General features: G+C 44.8%; 1 protein-coding gene across 10 annotated transcripts in view; it reads left to right on the plus strand.

The window, feature by feature from the left end:
* Positions 1 to 20,799, plus strand: part of LOC130290823 (diacylglycerol kinase eta-like) — a 1,161,394-nt gene that overhangs the window by 275,618 nt on the left and 864,977 nt on the right. For 9 of the 10 annotated variants that reach the window (XR_008847710.1, XM_056538928.1, XM_056538925.1 and 6 more), the window contains one exon: positions 8,705 to 8,785. Coding sequence is in view for 8 of the 10 variants with exons in the window: in XM_056538928.1 (XP_056394903.1) it covers positions 8,705 to 8,785 (81 nt within the window). In the remaining 2 variants the exon portion in view is untranslated. Of the gene's footprint in view, positions 1 to 5,625; positions 5,707 to 8,704; positions 8,786 to 20,799 lie in introns of all 10 variants that reach the window. The other variant, XM_056538932.1, reaches the window with a different exon arrangement.

The following is a 20,799-nucleotide window of genomic DNA, read 5'->3' on the forward strand; positions in this document are numbered from 1 at the left end:
TGCCTCACATCTGCTCCCACTTGTCAAACCCCTGAGGCTTCACCTTTACTGGGCCTTCCCAAGGCTTACCAGGACTTTTCAGATGTTTTCTGCAAAAACCAAGCAGAGATCTTACCACCTCATAGACCTTATGATTGTCCCATTGACCTCCTTCCTGGCACCACTCCGCCCCGTGGCAGGATTTACCCTCTGTCAGCCCCAGAGACTCAAACCATGTCAGAGTATATCCAGGGGAACCTAAAGAGAGGTTTTATTCGGAAATCATCATCCCCTGCTGGAGCGGGGTTCTTCTTTGTTTCAAAAAAGGATGGATCCTTACGACCATGTATTGACTACCGCGGTTTAAATAAAATTACCATCAAAAACCGCTATCCCCTGCCTTTGATCTCCGAACTCTTTGACCGTCTACGCGGAGCAAGTATCTTCACCAAACTGGACTTAAGGGGCGCGTATAATCTTATTCGCATCGGTAAAGGTGATGAGTGGAAGACTGCTTTCAATACCAGAGATGGACATTTTGAATATCCAGTTATGCCCTTTGGGCTCTGCAACGCCCCTGCAGTCTTCCAGGACTTCGTTAATGAGATCTTTCGGGACTTATTGTATACCTGTGTTGTGGTTTACTTGGATGACATCTTGATTTTTCATCCTAACTCAGAGGAACAACTTCGTCATGTCCGTCAAGTGCTCCAAAGACTCTGTGAAAACCACCTGTATGTAAAATTTGAAAAATGTCTCTTTGAATGCAACAATCTTCCGTTCCTAGGTTACCTAGTCTCTGGCCAAGGGCTTCAAATGGATCCAGATAAACTGTCGGCGGTTTTGGATTGGCCACGTCCTTCTGGACTCCGCGCTATCCAACGCTTCCTGGGATTTGCCAACTATTACCGACAGTTTATTCCCCACTTCTCCACCATAGTGGCCCCTATTGTGGCTCTGACCAGGAAGAATGCTAATCCTAAGTCGTGGCCTCCACAAGCGGATGAGGCCTTCAATCGTCTCAAAGCTGCCTTCGCCTCTGCACCAGTTCTGTCCAGACCTGATCCGTTGAAGCCATTCTTCCTGGAAGTAGACGCTTCCTCAGTCGGAGCTGGAGCCATACTTCTTCAAAAAAACGCTACCGGACGTAACAAAAACTTTCTCTCTGGCAGAAAAGAACTACTCTATTGGAGATTGTGAACTTCTGGCCATCAAGTTAGCACTCGAGGAGTGGAGACATCTATTGGAGGGTTCCAAACACCCCATTGTCATTTACACTGACCACAAGAATCTCTCTTACCTCCAGTCTGCTCAGCGCCTGAATCCTCGCCAGGCTAGATGGTCGTTGTTTTTTGCCCGCTTTAACTTCGAGATACACTTCCGTCCCGCTGACAAGAATGTCAGTGCTGACGCCCTTTCTCGTTCCTCTGATGCCTCTGAATCTGAAGCCCCTCTGCAGCATATCGTACCGCCTGAGTACCTGGTCTCCTCTGCTCCAGCCTCACTGGGGCAACCCCCCCCCCTGGAAAGACTTTTGTTCCTCCACGCCTTCGCCTCAAGATCCTCAAATGGGGGCATTCCTCTCACCTGGCTGGTCATGCTGGCATTAAAAAGTCCATTCAGCTCATCTCCCATCTGTATTGGTGGCCTACACTAGGGGGTGACGTTACTGATTTCGTTCTAGCCTGTACTATTTGTGCCCGGGATAATACCCCTCGCCAGAAGCCTGCTGGACTCCTCCTATCTTTGCCCGTCCTAGAGCAACCATGGTCCCAAATTGCCATGGATTTCATTACTGATCTTCCCACATCCCATGGCAATACCGTCATCTGGGTGGTCGTTGATCTTTTTTCTAAAATGGCTCACTTCATTCCGCTTCCAGGCCTTCCTTCTGCGCCCCAGTTGGCGAAGCAATTTTTTCTGCACATTTTTCGTCTTCACGGGCCTCCCACACATATCGTCTCGGATAGAGGCGTTCAATTTGTGTCAAAATTTTGGAGAGCTGTCTGTAATCAATTAAAGATCAAATTAAATTTCACGTCCTCCTATCACCCCCAATCCAATGGACAAGTAGAGAGAGTAAACCAGATTCTTGGTGACTACTTGCGACATTTTGTCTCCTCCCGCCAAGATGATTGGGTCGTCCTTCTGCCCTGGGCTGAATTCTCGTACAATTTCAAAAATTCTGAATCCTCCGCCAAACCCCCATTCTTTGTGGTGTACGGCCGTCACCCTCTGCCCCCCCTCCCCATTCCCACTTCTTCTGGAGTTCCTGCCGTAGATGAAGTAACCCGGGACTTCTCGGTTATCTGGAAGGAGACTCAAAAGTCGCTCCTAGTGGCCTTGTCTCGTATGAAGAGACATGCAGATAAAAAGAGAAGAACTCCTCCTGTCTTCGCTCCTGGTGACAAAGTGTGGCTCTCTGCCAAATATATCCGGTTTCGTGTTCCTAGCTACAAGCTGGGTCCACGTTACCTTGGACCATTTACAGTCAAAAGTCAAATCAGCTCTGTCTCCTACAAGCTTCATCTTCCTCCTTCTCTTCGTATTCCTAACTCCTTTCATGTTTCCCTTCTCAAACCTCTCATTCTTAGGTCACCGTTCCTGCTCCTGTCTCTGGCTCCTCTGATGTCTTTGCGGTAAAAGAAATCCTCGCCTCCAAGTTTGTCAGAGGTAAAAAAAAAAATTCTTGTTGACTGGGAGAATTGTGGCCCCGAAGAGAGGTCTTGGGAACCCGAGGACAATATCCTATACTAGGAGCTCATCCATAGGTTCCTGGGCTTCAAAAAGAGGGGGAGACCAAAGGGGGGGGGTACTGTTACGCCGAGCGCTCCGGGTCCCTGCTCCTCCCCAGAGCGCTCGTGGCGTTCTCCTCTCTGCAGTGCCCCGGTCAGACCCGCTGACCGGGAGCGCTGCACTGTCTCTGCCGGCGGGGATGCGAGCCGCGTAGCGGGACGCGCCCGCCCGCGGGTCACATCCTGATCCACTCACCTGTCCCGTTCCCCGGCTGTCATGTCCCGGCGCGCGCGGGCCCCGGCTCTCTGAAGTTTAAAGGGCCAGTGCACCACTAATTGGTGCCTGGCCCAATCAGTGTCAGTCACTTCCATTGATATAAAAACCCACTTCCCCTTCCTGTCCCTGACGGATCTTGTTGCCTTAGTGCCCTGAGAAAGCGTTTTAGTGTGTTCCCAAGCCTGTGTACCCAGACCTTCTGCTGTTGCCCCTGACTATGACTCTTGCTGCCTGCCCTGACCTTCTGCTACGTCCGACCTTGCTCTTGCCTTGTCCCTGTGTACCGCGCCTGTCTCAGCTGTCAGTGGGGTTGAGTTGCTATCGGGTGGAACGACCTGGGGGTTACCTGCCGCTGCAAGTCCATCTCACTTTGCGGCGGGCTCTGGTGAAAACCAGTAACCCCTTAGATTCTGTTCCCCTGGTACGGCCCACGCCATCACCTCACTGACACAGAGGATCCACCTCCAGTGTCCTCGCTGCATACCAGTCCGGATCCTGACAGTGGTGTAGGTTTCACATGGTGTTTTTTGCACACCTTTCCTATTGTTAGATTTCAAAAATGTTTTGGGTCCATATATTTTATCCAAAGAAAAGTTAAGTTTTAGCCAATGCATATCCTCAATACTTACTTGTGGTCTAATGCAGAGGAATTTCTGTAACTGGGGACCAGCACTTTAATTATGTTTTACAGTATCCATTGCAGCACAACGAGAGAGCCTGGAGCTTGCAGCATCAGCATGAACAGATCATATGGTGGCACAATGAGTTAGCCTGGGGGTGGTAGCATCAGCATGAGACCATATGGCGGCAAAATGACAGAGCCTGGAGGTGGCAGCATCAGCATGAGTAAACCATATAGCAGCACAATGAAAGAGTCTGGAGGTAGCAACATCAGCATGAGGAGACCATATGGCGACACAATGGCAGAGCCTGGAGGTTGCAGCAGCAGCTTGAGGGCCATGCCAACTGGGGGTTGAGTCTGAGGAACCCACCGACTGTTGACTGGGGATGTTGGATGTCACTTGGGATGAAATGGATGATCGAGTGAACCAATCAATCACGGCTGCTGGGTTGCTGGTCGAGACATGATAGCTAGCTGACACCGGGAGCTCAGACCTTTCGCTGCAACTCCTGCTGCCACTTGCCCCTACCACGTAGGACACCACATAGGTGTACGTGCAGTTTACACTTATGAGAGGTGGACAATACACTCCACTACAAACTGTAAGAGGCTACAAAAAAAAGTGTGTACCTTTGGCTGGCCTTTGACAGTAACTAGGCCCAAATAAGTTTTTCAGGAAAAAAAACGCACACCACGTAGGTGTACGTATAGTTTAAACTTATAAGAGCAGGATTATGCGCACCACTACAAACTGTATAAGGTTACAGAAACAAGTGGGTAGCTTTGGCTGGCCTTTCACAGTAACTAGGCCCAAATTTGTTTTACAGGAAAATATATAAAAGGACACTATGTAGGTGTACGTACAGTTTAAACTTATGAGAGGAGAACTATGCGCTCCACTAAAAACTGTATACGGCTACAGAAAAAGATGAGTGGCTTTGGCTGGCCTTTCACAGTAACTAGGCCAAAATTCGTTTTTCAGGAAAAAAAATGTACAACACGTAGGTGTACGTACAGTTAACACTTATGAAATGTGAACAGTAAGTTTTGTTTAAAACTGTATTAGGCTACAAAAACAAGAGTGTAGCTTTGGCTGGCCTTTAACATTAACTAGGCCCAAATTTGTTTTACAGGGGAAAAAAACGTACACCACCTATGTACGCACAGGTTACACAGGAGAGATGGACAATATGCTCCACTTAAAACTGTATTAGCAGGTGACAATGGCTTTTAGTGCTCAGCCTTACTAGCCCCTATAAGCTTTAGAGTTGCTGTACACCACAGCAGCAGGACAGAATAGCTGTGTAGTAGAACCCAGTATGGTATTATTAGGCACTAATAGCAGGTGACAATGGATTTTAGTGCTCAGCCTAACTGGCCCCTATAAGCTTTAGAGTTGCTGTACACCACTGCAGCAGTAGAGTCGCTGTGTATTACACCCAAAAGTGTACTTTCTCTCTCCCTTCCCTGTCAGTGCTTTTCTGCAGTGATTTTGGCTTGTGCTGATTCGCTGCTGTCAAGCTGTTTTTTCTGCTCTAACTCTCCTTGCAATGAAATGTTCTCTCTGAAATTAAACGTGCAATGCGTGGCCGAAAGATGGTTGCCAATTATATAGAGCTGTGACATCACAGGGGTGGCTGGCTGCTGATAGGCTGCATGCGATTCAGGGTCATCCCACCTACCCGCCTTTCCGTCTTCCTTGAGTTCCTTGCCCCATGTCCTCACATGTGGATCTGCCATTTTAGATGCCCTGGAGCCTGGACCGCACTAAATGTTGTTTAATGAATTTGATTGTGCAATCAAATCGCGTCAATATTCGGATTAGTTGCAAAGCAAATTTTTCTGGAAATTCGCAACGAATAAGAATTCCTCAGATTTGATTCGCTCATCCCTAGAACTGAGCTGCAGAACCACACCAACCTGGAGACAGACATGAAGCATATTTGAAAGAAATTAGCTCTGTTTTTCTATTCCTGGATAAACCCTTTAACAAAAATTATTCCTTTTGATAGGGGAGGAGCCAGCAACCCAGGGAGAAACCACCTCCTCCTATATGAACAAACAGATATTCCTAGTAAAACAACATACTAAAGGTGTGTAACTCAAAAACTATTCAAAGGAATACAAATGTCAATATATGCATGGTTTTACATTAAAATATAAAAATATATCATAAGAATAAACATTTATAATATAATATAAAGAATGAAATACATATAGTATCCATGCCAGGGAAATGCAGAATAGGGCAGACGAGAAAAATCGAATTCTATACAAACCCTAAGTAATAAGACTGAAAAAAGCATTTTGCTTTTTTGTATTATGTCTTTTTGTTTGATTAAGGTTGGATATTCATCTGTATATTCATGTTCTGTATATGTCTGATTGACTCAAATTAAAGGGGTTATCCAGGAAAAATTTTTTTTTTTTTATATATCAACTGGCTCCAGGGCTCCAGAAAGTTAGACAGATTTGTAAATTACTTCTATTAAAAAATCTTAATCCTTTCAGTACTTATGAGCTTCTGAAGTTAAGGTTGTTCTTTTCTGTCTAAGTGATCTCTGATGATACGTGTCTCGGGAACCGCCCAGTTTAGAAGAGGTTTGCTATGGGGATTTGCTTCTAAACTTGGCGGTTCCCGAGACACGTGTCATCAGAGAGCACTTAGACAGAAAAGAACAATCTTAACTTCAGAAGCTCATAAGTACTGAAAGGATTAAGATTTTTTAATAGAAGTAATTTACAAATCTGTTTAACTTTCTGGAGCCAGTTGATATATGAAATAAGAGAATTAAGAGAAGCTTTTAATCTGAAGGACTGCATTGGACATTTTTCTGTTTTTTAATAATTAGGTAATGTATGATGACATAAGGACCCAAAAAATGGAGGTGGCAATTTTCCAGGAGGCACTTTTAAACATATAAATGTTTGTAGACAGCCAACCCTTATCCCCCACAAGAAATACCAGACCAGCTGAATGTCTTTTGTTGGCCTCTCTTTTTTGGATGTCTGGGATTAAAGGAAATATGCAGCAAAAACAACTTATCCCCTATAGGGAATAAGTGTCTGAATGCTGGGACCCCCGGCGATGTCCTGCAGCCGACACGCCCCCTTCATGTATGTCTATGGGAGAGGCAGGGATGCAGTGGTCGTGCCTCCCCGCCTCTCCCATGGAGCTGTATGGGGAGGGGTGTACCATCAATCTCAGTGAGGTTGACAAAACGCGCATTAGCCGGCACACAATGCAGCAATTTGGGAGCTGGGGGGGGGTGGGAGTCCCAGCGGTTGGACCCCCCGCAATCACACACTTATAGGGCATAATTTGTTTTTGCTGAAGATGTCCTTTAACTCAAGGACTTTCGAATCTGAGTCCTGACTGTGTACAGATTGTTAAAGATGACATTGACCTCTGGATTTACAAAACTAAAGGTAGAGGAACACGGGAACAGCACAGGTGAAAACTGTAGCTACACCAGTGGAGCACAGATCATGATTGTTAATAGCAAATTCTGCCAAAGCCAAGCAAAGATGCCCCACTTCTTACAAAAGGCTCTTCAAAATCTAGACTCAAATTGCATCAGAAACAATGTTATCATGGATTCTAATGCAGACAAACAACATTATCTACAAACAGAGAGGCCAATCTTTAGCACTTCGGAATTTGACATGGGGGAATAAAGTGACAAATCTGTTAAGCCTCATAACCCTTGACAACGGCGAAACGTCGAGGAGGCTGTTCACTATTTTAATTACAGTCTGCCTATTGTAGCTATTAGTAGCACATAATTAACAAACTCAATGAGGTATTAACCACAAGAGCTCCATTGATTGAGTGAGAGACCACCTAGGAGTAATAGGGTTATAGGTCCGGGCTGATAATTTTAAAGTTTGTGGTTTGTGTTTGTAGGGGATTTTAACTCTGTTTTTAATAAGAAAGAATAAACTTGATTTTTTAGGCAGGGTCTTTAGTTGTGGGCTTTTTCCGCAGGGGGAAACCCCCAAAGGGGTTGATTGTTAAGATCTGTTAAACATCACCCATGCCAATGGGGCACTAACCAGACTGAAAGTATAAAAATCTTCAATGCTTTATTGTGATCATCTTAAAATGAGGGGAGAGAAAAATAAAAAATAAACTACTTCGCGTCATTATGTTCTTCATGAGGCTATGATGTTGCTACCATTGTCCTTAGTTGTATTTTTCTCAGTTCAGTTGCAGATTTTCCTGAAAAAACAAACAAATATAGTGGTTTTAAAATATGCAAGTTTGACAAGGATTCAGGGGTGATATGCTCTAAAGTGCAACATTCCATTTTATTGTGGATTTTGGCAACAAATTACACAGACAAAATATTCAGATTGTGGAATAATAGTTATAATATTATATTTACATGATGATTTACTGTTATGATCCACAATAAATTTCTCAAATTTACCCTTAGACTTGCAGCTACAATTTTTTAATGTTCCTTACATTTCCGGCAATTTCTTTTGCCATTTTATGTTCTGCCAACATATAGTACAAAATGTGTTCACAAGGAATGAAATGTTAAATATTGTTTATGTGAAAATTGATCATCTATACATGCAAAACATAACTGTATTTGTAGAGTATTACATTTTAGTTTAAATGGGCACTGTCAGATACAAAAACTTTTGATATGTTGCAAAGCATCCAAAACCAATAGGTTTTGCAATTGCTTTCATTAGAAAATTTTCAGTATTTCATACTGAAAGAGCCAGTCCCGAATACCCCCCCCCCCCCGCTTGCTTGGACACATACTAGTCCTGCTGTGTCCATGCATTATCACCTAGTTCATGGACCCACTTCCTTGATTGACAGCTATGAGTGCAGGGCTCACAGCTGGAGGAGAAATCCTCCCACTGTGCTAGACACATAAAAATTAGATGTACATGGTCAGGATTAGGTACTGAGTGATATATATATATATATAAAAAATTGTTGAATCTGACGGGTACCCTTTAAGTACAGACAAATATTCATATCAAATCTTGCAGTAGTCATACAGGTGTTGGTTATTGTTGAAAATGTAATGATGTAAATGTAACTTTACTATTCTGTTTTTATTGTAGTCTCTGATATTTGATGAAGTAGACCTTTCAGATGCTAGTGTTGCTGAGACCAGTACTAAGAACATCAACAACAGCTTTACGGTACATTGATAAAACTTTTGCATGCTCTGATTGGTTGGTTTTGGTCATTATGGGTTATTAGCTTCTGGAAAGCAATAAGAGAGGTTCCATATCCTGAGAACAAGTAGATAGACATCATGAAAAGAAAGTCAGTCAGTCTAAGGATATATAAAATATCAGATTGTGGGAATTCAACATTGGACTTGACATTTCATTTGGCCAGTGCATCGGTGTCCTAGCTTTTGGAAATATCATAGAAGTTATAGATTTACCTTCATTGTGACTACTGTTGCTTTCCCACTAGCACAAGAAGAAATATTATAAGATTAGGGCTACAGTGAGACTTTTTATACTGCTACTGATTGAGTTTAACTGTCAATCTACAACTGCAGCCTAATACTTTGGACTGTCTTTGGACTGCAGATGTCTTTCAATAGTTAAAATTAGTCAATTATGCTCCGAAAAGTCTCATTAAAGCCAAACCTAAAATTTTATAGGCAAAAAAAAAAAATAAATAAAAAATATTCTGAAAGACGTTGAAACATTTCTGAGACATATTTGAAGTGTTTGTTTTCTGACATGTTTTGTCCTTTTCTGTCTTTTAAAATGAAAAAGAAAAATTTTTTAGTTGTAAACAGCCCGAAAAATGGACTTATCACTTAATTTTATGGCAGTAAAATATTTCTGAATGAGAATGTTCAGCCATATTTCAATGTATATTAACCCCTTAAGGACCCAGCCAATTTTCACTGTAGGACACGGCCATTTTTTGCACATCTGACCACTGTCACTTTAAACATTAATAACTGGTATGCTTTTACCTTTCATTCTGATTCCGAGACTGTTTTTTCATGACATATTCTACTTTATGTTAGTGGTAACATTTTGTCGATACTTGCATAATTTCTTGGTGAAAAATTCCAAAATTTGATGAAAAAATTGAAAATTTAGCTTTCTTTTTCAACTTTGAAGCTCTCTGCTTATAAGGAAAATGAATATTCCAAATAAATGATATATTGATTCACATATGCAATATTTCTACTTTATGTTTCCATCATAAAGTTGACATGTTTTTACTTTTGGAAGACATCAGAGGGCTTCAAAGTATAGCAGCAATTTTCTAATTTTTCAAAAAATTTTCAAAATCGAAATTTTTCAGGGACCAGTTCTGTTTTGAAGTGGATTTGAAGGGCTTTCTAATTAGAAATACCCCACAAATGACCCCATTATAAAAACTGCACCCCTCAAAGTATTCAAAATGACAAAAGGTTTGTTAACCCTTTAGGTGTTTCACAGGAATAGCAGCAAATTGAAGGAGGAAATTCAAAATCTTCATTTTTTACACTCGCATGTTCTTGTAGACCCAATTATTGAATTTTTACAAGGGGTTAAAGGAGAGAAATCTTAATAAAATGTGTAACCCAATTTCTCTCGAGTAAGAAAATACCTCATGTGTATGTCAAGTGTTCGGCGGGCGCAGTAGATGGCTCAAAAGGGAAGGAGCAACAGTGGGATTTTGGAGAGTGACTTTTTCTGAAATGGTTTTGGAGGGCATGTCACATTTAGGAAGCCCCTATGGTGCCAGAACAGCAAAAAAAACAAACAAAAAAAAAAAAAAACACACGGCATACTATTTTGGAAACTACACCCCTCAAGGCCAGTAACAAGGGGTCCAGGGAGCCTTAACACCCCACAGGTGTTTGACGACTTTTCGTTAAAGTTGGATGTGAAAAGGATTTTTTTGTTCACTAAAATGCTAGTTTTCCCTCAAATTAATTTTTTGTTACAAGGGATAATAGGAGAAAATGACCACCTAAATTTGTAACCCTATCTCTTCTGAGTATGGAAATACCCCATGTTAGGACGTAAAATTGTTTGAGGGCAAACTACAATGCTCAGAAGAGAAGGAGTCACATTTAGCTTTTGAAAAGCAAAATTTGCTGAAATGGGGTTTTTGGGGGGCATGTCTCATTTAGGAAGCCCCTATGGTGCCAGGACAGCAAAAAAAAAACACATGGCATACTATTTTGGAAACTACACCCCTCAAGGCACGTAACAAGGGGTCCAGTTAGCCTTAACACCCCACAGGTGTTTGACAACTTTTCGTGAAAGTTGGATGTGTAAATGATTTTTTTTTCACTAAAATGCTAGTTTTCCCTCAAATTTACATTTTTTACAAGGGGTAATAGGAAAAAATGCCCCCCAAAATTTGAAACCCCATCTCTACTGAGTATGGAAATACCCCATGTGTGGATGTCAAGTGCTCTGCTGGCGCACTACAATGCTCAGAAGAGAAGGAGCGCCATTGAGCTTTTGGGAAAAAAATTATTTGGAATGGAAGTCAGGGGCCATGTGCGTTTACAAAGCCCCCCGTGGTGCCAGAACAGTGGACCCCCCCCCCACATGGGACCCTATTTTGGAAACTACACCCCTCACAGAATTTAATAAAGGGTGCAGTGAGTATTTACACCCCACTGGCGTTTGACAGATCTTTGGAACAGTGGGCTGTGCAAATGAAAAATTACATTTTTCATTTTCACGTACCACTGTTCCAAAAATCTGTCAGACACCTGTGGGGCGTAAATGCTCACTTTAGCCCTAATTACATTCCGTGAGGGGTGTAGTTTCCAAAATGGGGTCACATGTGGGTATTTATTTTTTTGCATTTATGTCAGAACCGCTGTAAAATCGGCCACCCCTGTGCAAATCACCAATTTAGACCTCAAATGTACATGGTGTGCTCTCACTCCTGAGCCTTGTTGTGCGCCCCCCCGAGCATTTTACGCCCACATCTGGAGTATTTCTGTACTCAGGAGAAATTGCGTTTTAACGCTTGTGAAAATAAAAAGTATGGGGCAACACCGGCATGTTAGTGTAAATTTTTACATTTTTAACACTAACAAGCTGGTGTAGCCCCCAACTTTTCCTTTTCATTAGGGGTAAAAGGAGAAAAAGCCCCCCAAAATTTGGAGTGCAATTTCTCCCGAGTGGAAATACCCCATATGTGGCCCTAAACTGTTTCCTTGAAATACAACAGGGCTCTGAAGTGAGAGAGTGCCATGCGCATTTAAGGACTACATTAGGGATTGCATAGGGGTGGACATAGGGGTATTCTACGCCAGTGATTCCCAAACAGGGTGCCTCCAGCTGTTTCTAAACTCCCAGCATGCCTGGACAGTCAGTGGCTGTCCAGAAACGCTGGGAGTTGTTGTTTTGCAACAGCTGGAGGCTCCGATTTAGAAACACTGGCGTACAAGACGTTTTAAATTTTTATTGGGGGGGGGGGGGACAGTGTAAGGGGGTGTATATGTAGTGTTTTACTCTTTATTATGTGTTAGTGTAGTGTAGTGTAGTGTTTTTAGGGTACGTTCGCACTGGTGTGTTACAGTGAGTTTCCCGCTAGGAGTTTACGCTGCGGCAAAAAATTTGCCGTAGCTCAAACTTGAAGCAAGAAACTTACTGTAAACCTGCCCGTATGAATGTACCCTGTACGTTCACCTGGGGGGGGGGGGCAAACCTCCAGCTGTTTCAAAACTACAACTCCCGGCATGTACTGACAGACCGTGCATGCTGGGAGTTGTAGTTTTGCAACAGCTGGAGGCACACTGGTTGTTATCTAACTCAGTATTTTCCAACCAGTGGGCCTCCGACTGTTGCAAAACTACAACTCCCAGCATGTACTGATCACCAAAGGGCATGCTGGGAGAGGTAGTTATGCAACAGCTGGATGTACGCAACTACAACTCCCAGCTTGCTGAGACAGCTGTTTGGGCATGCTGGGATTTGCAGTTTTGCAACATCTGGAGGGCTACAGTTTTAGAGACCGCTGCAAAGTGATCTCCAAACTGTGGTCCTCCAGCTGTTGCAAAACTTCAAATGCCAGCATGCCCGGACAGCAAACAGCTGTTTGGGCATGCTAGGAGTTGTAGTTTTGCAAGATCTAGAGGGATACAGTTTAGAGACCACTAGATAGTGGTCTCAAACTGTAGCCCTCCAGCTGTTGCAAAACTACATATTCCAGCCTGCCCAAACAGCTGTCTTGGCATGCTGGCAGTTGTAGTTTTGCAACATCTGGAGGGCTACAGTTAGAGACCAATATCTAGTGGTCTCAGACTGTACCCTCCAGATGTCGCTAGGCAACTCACCGACTTCCGTAGGATCCAACCGCACGACGTCGCCGCCCGCCGATCTCCGTCGCCCGCATCCGGATCTGTAAGTGGATCTTCGGCGCCGGGTTTCCCCATCCTGCCCCGCCTATTGCGGGTGGGCAGGACGGGGAAAACAAAAGTTAACCCCCCGCCCCCGATCTGCTATTGGTGGTTGCTTCTAGACCACCAATAGCAGGGATAGGAGGGGTGGCACCCCTGCCACCTCACTCCTATCCCTTCAGGGGGATTGTGGGTGTCATGGAAACCCGCGATCCCCCTTCTATTCCGGGTCACCATAGACCCTTAATGACCCGGAATCACGCAAATCGCAAGTGTGAATTAACTTGCGATTTGCCGCGATCGCCGACATGGGGGGGTCTGATGACCCCCCTGGGCCTTTGCACGGGATGCCTGCTGAATGATTTCAGCAGGCATCCCGGTCCGATCCCCGCCCAGTGCGCGGCGGGGGCCGGAATTCTCCATGACGTACCATACGTCAAGGGTCCTTAAGGGTTTAAGTTCAATAGAACTGAATGAAATATATGTGTATATATATATATATATATATATATATATATATATATAAATTTCAAGAGTTCAGGTACAGGTGTCGGCACTACCTAGCTTAAGCTGTGATAAACTTCCAGTGTGCAGTCACGGTACATGGGAGAGACAAATGTGAGCTTCTGTGGGGTGCACTCAAAGAGATGATAGTCCATGCAATATCAAATATCAAGTAGAGGAATGAGGCACTCACCACTGTAAATATGAGCTTCTTTATTTTCTTAATTCCATGTGCATACGGTAAAACAGTCAGGTCGGGTGAGGACGCCAACTAGAAGTAGTGACAATATTGTTTCACACCATCCGGTGCGTCATCAGACTACGTAGTCTGATGACGCACCGGATGGTGTGAAACAATATTGTCACTACTTCTAGTTGGCGTCCTCACCCGACCTGACTGTTTTACCGTATGCACATGGAATTAAGAAAATAAAGAAGCTCATATCTACAGTGGTGAGTGCCTCATTCCTCTACTTGAGATATATATATATATATATATATATATATATATATATATATATATATATATATATATATATATATATATAGGAAGCCTATTTGGCTGAATTTGTGCGAGGGGGCGTGAATTCCCACGCCCCCCTGCACCTAGAGGCGGGGTCTTGCTGGAGGCACCACTATTAAACGCCCCCGCAACACACAGGCGGGGCGTACGTGGTTTTCAGGCGCTTCGGCGGTCGTCCGACCCCACGGGAAACCCGGTCTCCGGCCTTATGGCTCAGTCAGGTACCACCACACGCTCCAGGTTCCCGGAGAGGACCGGAGCACCTTCCCCGGTTGCCCCACTCAGGCCCCCTCGCCGCCCTCTCTGCGAGGCCCCTGCCCCCCCCCTTTTGCCGTATTACTCTACTAGGCCGGGCGAGACACGGGGGGGCGGGCTGCCGCAGGCGGCGGACGTAGTCATGGCCTCTGCCAGGCGGCCCAGATTGCTTCCCAAAGAGTCTCCCCCCCGTGAGAGCGTCCCCGTGCTCCGGAGCGGTTCCGCCGAGCCGCGGGGGTGGGGGGTGGGGGACGGCCCACCGCCGTCTAGGTGCTCGCCGGGCCCTCACCTGGTTTCGACCCGGGTCTCCTCCTCGGCCGCGGGGGGGGGGGGTTGAGCGGAGCCCACGTCCAGCACGGTGCCCTGTCCGGTCCTCACGCCGGGCTCTCCTCCTCCTCCTCGCTCCCCGTGGTCCCGGTCGGCAGGATGCGGCGTTCTCCCCGGCTGCCGGGGGCGGCGCCGCCGGGCCATGGCGGGCGAGGGGGCGGAGCCAAAACGTAAAAAAAAAAAAAAAGTGTGTATATTTATATAAAAAGGAAAAAAACATTATAATAATAAATATGTCAACACAAACAAGTAAATGTATAAATAACAAGGCGGCCGGGTGGATCACTCTGGCTTCCCAACAGTAGGGGGACTGGCGGCACTCCTGCACCATCCAAGGGCTCGGCTCCCCGCGGCCACCGGGCAGCTGGATGCCATAGGGGGAGTCTCCTCTGCATTTCCCCTCCTCCACTTTCACACCCAGGCTTTCCTCCGGTACCAGGGCCACCACGGCCCAGGTTGGTGGGGGTCGACGCTTTACGTAGCGGCCATGCCTCGCAGCCGCGCACAAGCGTTGTGCCGTTCAGTCACTCATAACATTCTTTCCGCACAGTCGCCCTTAGATTTCTTTCCGTACAGTCACTCAGCTTTCTCACCTGGCAGTCACCCGGCTCTTACGTCGTCCAGTCACTCATAGCATCCACACCATGCAGTCACTCATAGCATCCACACCGTGCTGTCACTCATAGCATCCACACCATACAGTCTTTTCATAGCTTTCACTCCGTGCAGTCACTCATAGCTTTTACACACTGCGCAGTCACTCACAGCTTTCACACTATGCAGTCACTCTCAGCTTCCATGCCGTACAGTCACTCACTACGTCCCTCACTGTGCAGCTACTCCTAGCTTCATACCGTATAGGCACTCTTAGCATTATTCCGTCACAGTTCACGCACAGCATTCTGCCATGCAGTCACGCGTAGCATTCACACCGTGCACTCACTCATAGGTTTCACCATGCATCCGCTCATAAGCGTCATACCAGGCAGTCGCCCACAGCTTCTTGCAGTCCGCACACTCACAGCGTCTTACTGCACAGTCACTCATGTCATTGATATTGCACTATTGTCACTAGGCGCTCATACCATGCAGTCACCCTTACCATCTCATACTGTGCTATCTCCTCAGCGTTTCCACCATGCACCTACTCTCAGCACTCATACCATGCAGACACTCCTAGACCGTTCCACACGTAGCTTCTCACGATACATGTACTCATGGTTTCACACCGCACACAACACATATACGGTTCATACACTCACAACATTCACCACTCTTACGTAATGTCAGTACTACACCGCCCGCCGTTCTTACTGAACTTACGCGCATGCATTTCACACCACGTATAAACATTCAGAAATGTCATCCTGCACAACAGGCGCTCTTAGCGGCACACGCAGGGCATACAGTTATAGTGTTGTATAGAGCACACACGTCATAGTGCTTCATGCAGTGGGTACAGCAAGTCATTCACAGGTTACTCAAGTTCAGGGTCACATGCCGCAAGCACAGTCACGTCATTGTACAAATACACGCTCACAGTGTCACATACAGTAGGTACAGTCGGGGTATCGTGTACGGTATGTACGCTTTGGTGTCCCTTACAGTGAGTACAGTTGTTGTTGCATTCAATTCACACGCCCAGTCGCACATAGTGGGTACAGCAGTATCACACACAGTACACACGCTCACTCTGTTACATGCAGGGAGTACAGTCACATTGTCGCATATAGCACACACGCTCACAATGGTTATGCTGCGAGTGCAGCGGTAGCACGGTCACAGTTCATATGATAGTTCCATGCAGTGGGTACAGTTCCATTTTACACACAGCACATACGTACATCACGCCACATACTGTGAATACAGTCGTAGTGCCAGACGTTCACAATTGCAGCACCGCACCGTGCCCATCATGGTCATTTCGCACTCAAATGTGCCGCGGCGTCAATATCAGGCGCTCGCAGCTCCCACGGAACGCACGCTCACAACAATCGTCGTGTCTAGCTCCTCACTGTGTTGCCGCACTTTGCTCTTAGCTACTACTGTTTCATACGCACGACCTCACTCGGCACACCACACTCACGCTCGTAACTTCTCACGGTACAGATATTCTCAGGTGGCACTGTACAGTCACATATAGTTACCCTGCACACGTCGGTACCGGCGGTTGGTCCCTGTAGTTGACATGCCACATTCACGTTACCATAGTAACTGCTCAGTCTCAGCCAAGCATCCGCATCTTGCCATGCTCGCCAATCACCTAGCTTGTCCTAACGGTTTGCTTTATTGTTGTTGCGGACACGTCATTCTGCACATTTCATGCCACGACACAAGTGGTGTACACCCACTCCACCTGCCACGTCCTGCAGGAAGAGCCGCTTCCCATTCCTTGTTACTGTCATGTCTTCTGAATACAACATCACGACACATAGGTGGTTGTTTCCTCATCACACCTGCCACGCCTGCAGGGGACAGCACTTCTCGGTGGCTGCTACTGACACTCCTTCAGAGCTACGACACCACGAAACACGGATGGTGGGCGTAGCCCTCATGCCCACAGGGGGCTGCGCCGAGCAGACATGGTCATAGACACCGTCAGATCACACACACTTTAAAAAAGGGGAAAAAAAATAATAATAATAATAATAAAATAAAATAATGGGAAACTTGTACACTCACGCATGTACTTCTCGACACGTACCCACTGTTTCCATGTCACTTTCATCACTCTTGTTTGCTTACCACAGTTACTCGTTCCACACACCGACGCTGCTACTGACACGTCTTCAGAGCCTTGCGCGTCCTCTCACCCACCAAGTTCCCAGGTCCGACTCGCTCCAGTCGGGGTCCTGGTGAAGTCCGTTGTTCCTGACTCTGCTTCAGTGCAATGTGACTCGTCACACATAGGCAGTGGGTCAACCGTTGGCTGACACGTCGTCAGTGGGGGCCCCTGTGTATCCTGTTCTGACTCTTCTTCAGCGCAACAGCATACACCTAGTCTCACTTTCACGACACCATGCATACATCATGTCAGGCACTCAGCGGTCTTTCACTCCCGCTAATAAAAAAAGAAAAAAAAAAGGAAAGTATGCACACTCTTATATATGTACGTCGCAACATGTACCCGATGATCCATGTTTTACTTTCACCTCGTTGTTGCTTACCACAGTTACTCGCATCACACACTGACGCTGCTACTGACACGTCGTCAGAGCCTCGCGCGTCCTCTCACCCACCAAGTTCCTCAGGTCGGACTCTCTTCAGTCGGGGTCCTGGTGAAGTCTGTTGTTCCTGACTCTGCTTCAGTGCAACATGACTCAATACGCTTAGGCAGTGGGTCAACCGGCTGGCTGACACGTCTTCAGTGGGGACCCCTGCGTAGGCTGTTCTGACTCTTCTTCAGCGCCACAGCATAGTTTCACAGCTTAGTCTCATCTCGCGTCACCACGCATACATCATGCCAGGCACGAAGCTGCCATTCACTCCCGCAGTACGAAAAAAAAAAAAAAAATATATATATATATATAATAATAATAATTTAAATAAAAAATGAATATGAACCCAGGGGTTGCATACCATCTCCACCTGCCACGCCTGCAGGGAGATTCAAGGCTTCGTCAGTATTTCCCTAAACACAGGTCGTAGAGTCATGACTCATAGGCGGTTTATTTCACGCATCAATCTGTCTTGAAGGGAAGGTTTTTTTTTTTATATAAAAACAAACAAACAAACAAAACATGATGACTGTAAAAGTAAATCCCCCAGCTGTCCCATAAATGAAAACCCTCATATAAACTATGTAGGTACCCCCCTATTAGCTTTAGTTAGTCTCCATAATAACTTGTAGGTAGTAGATAGCTCCCCACTTTAGGTAGGCAGCAGAAGTCCCCCACATTACGTATCTAGTAAATGTCCCCCACATCAGGTAGGCAGCAGCGGTCCCTCATAGTTGGCAGCAGTTCCTCCATAGCACGCAGCAGTTCCCCCATTGTAGGCAACAGTTCCTCCATAGCAGGCAGCGATTTCCCCCCCCCCCCCCTCCTGTGGCTCTTTTTTCTTTTTCACCTGTCGGCTCCAGCACAGTGCAGCGATCATGGTGGGGGGCACTGGTCCCGAGGCAAGATGGCTGACTGTCAGCCACCATCTTACCAGGCGCAGCGCTACATGTTCAGCGGCAGCCAGTATCTACATGATGTACATGTACATCACAGGTCAGAAAAACTTTCCATGATGTACATGTATGTCATGCATCGGGAAAGGGTTAAAACTAGTTTTAACTAGGCAAACCTATTTGAGTGAAATGTCTCAAATATTTGCTCTGACCCCATCAGGCCTCTGTGTGAGTAATGTCACATTACAGGGTTAATAACCCCAATGATGTCACAGTACAGGGATAATACAGTGATGTCACAGTACAGGGATAATGCACACAGTGATGTCACAGTACAGGGATAATGCACACAGTGCAGGAATAATACAAAGTGATGAGTGATGTCACATTACAGGGCTAACCCCTGAATGATGTCACAGTACTAAGATAATGCACACAGTGATGTTGCAGTATAGAGTAAATATGCAGTGATGTCACTTTGTTGGGGTGGGGTAGTATTAAATGCAAGGGCCAGGGCACAGTATTTGTAGCTTGCTAATCTTCTCTTCTCTTATAGTCTCAAATCCTCTGATATCAGCAGGCTTCTGTGTGAGATCACATGCACAACAGGAGGTGGGGCGGAGAAAGGGGATAAGCTGAGCAGACAGGCCAAGATTGCTGAGTGCATGGCAGTGTTTCCCAAGCAGATGTTTCAAAACTACAACTTCTGCATGCGCATACAGCCTTTGGCTATCTGATAATGCTGGGAGTTGTGGTTTTGCAACAGCTGGAGGCACCATGCTAGGAAAACACTGATATATGGACTCGCTCATCCTTCTCAAGCACCACGTGTGAGCTAGATGAACTTTGCACATGTGAGCAAAATTAAATTTGACCTCTGTGGAAACAATTTGAACAGAGTCATTTTGTTAAAACTAGTTGTCTCTACTTTAAACCAGCTTCAATTGACATTCGGTTTTTGATTAGCAGTAAATTCTAGTTTGTACAAAGGTGTTCAGTAAGTATTCCAATTGATATGAAGGTGTTTAGTAAAAACTGGTGTTTCAACAAAGGTGTTCAGTAAAAACTGGTTTTAACTAGGAAAAAACAGTCAATTCTAGTTTTCACAAAGGCATTCAGTCAAAACTAGTTTTCACTCGGGAAAAGCAGTCAATAATAGTTTTTACAAAGGCATTTAGTCAAAACTAGTTTTCACTAGGGAAAACTAGTTTTAACTAAAAACTAGTTTTTACTGTAACATATATATATATATATATATATATATATATATATATATGTGTGTATATATATATATATATATACATATGTGTGTATATATATATATATACACATGTGTGTGTATATATATATATATATATATATACATATATATATATATATATATATATCAAAGTTTCAGCTGTAAGCTACATATTTTAGTTTATTTATTGCAGTTTTATGCCTCAAAAAATAGGAATACACAGTTGGGATCAATCTGCAACTGCTGAGTCTTACTCTAGCAGTTTAACCCCTTAAATACCATTGTCAATAGAGATTGTGGCATGCAACAGAATTGGAGATTTTCCTAGTCTTGATTATGGAAAATATAGATTTGTATTAAAGACAGGAGGCGAACATTATGCATTGCAACTCTTCCTTTACTGAATAGAAGCAAAATCATTAAAAGATATATACAGAGAAAAAACTTTAAAACAGTGGATCCAGAAAACAAAAGAAGGAAAGCGGCACACAAGGATAACTTGAAGGTAAAATCCAGGACTTTATTCAGTGTAGATTAACACATGGTAGGGGGAGGACAAAAATGCAAGAGGCAAAAAGAACAGGCAACAATTGTTATGCACAGACAATGTGCTTCTTCTGGCTCCTGTCTGAAGGTTGTTTCATACAGGTGTATTTGATAACCTTCAGACAGGGACCAGTAGAAGCACAGTGTCTGTTCATCTCTTTAACAAAATCTATATTTTCCATCATCAAGACTAGGAAAATCTAAAATTTTATTACAAGACTGGAGGCTCACATTATGCAAGTTTAACACTTATAAAAGTAATATAGAAATAATATAAATAATATAAGAAATAACATAAAATAAAACAAGTATAGCCGA

This window comes from Hyla sarda, chromosome 9 (genome assembly GCF_029499605.1).
Source record: "Hyla sarda isolate aHylSar1 chromosome 9, aHylSar1.hap1, whole genome shotgun sequence".
NCBI lineage: Eukaryota > Metazoa > Chordata > Amphibia > Anura > Hylidae > Hyla > Hyla sarda.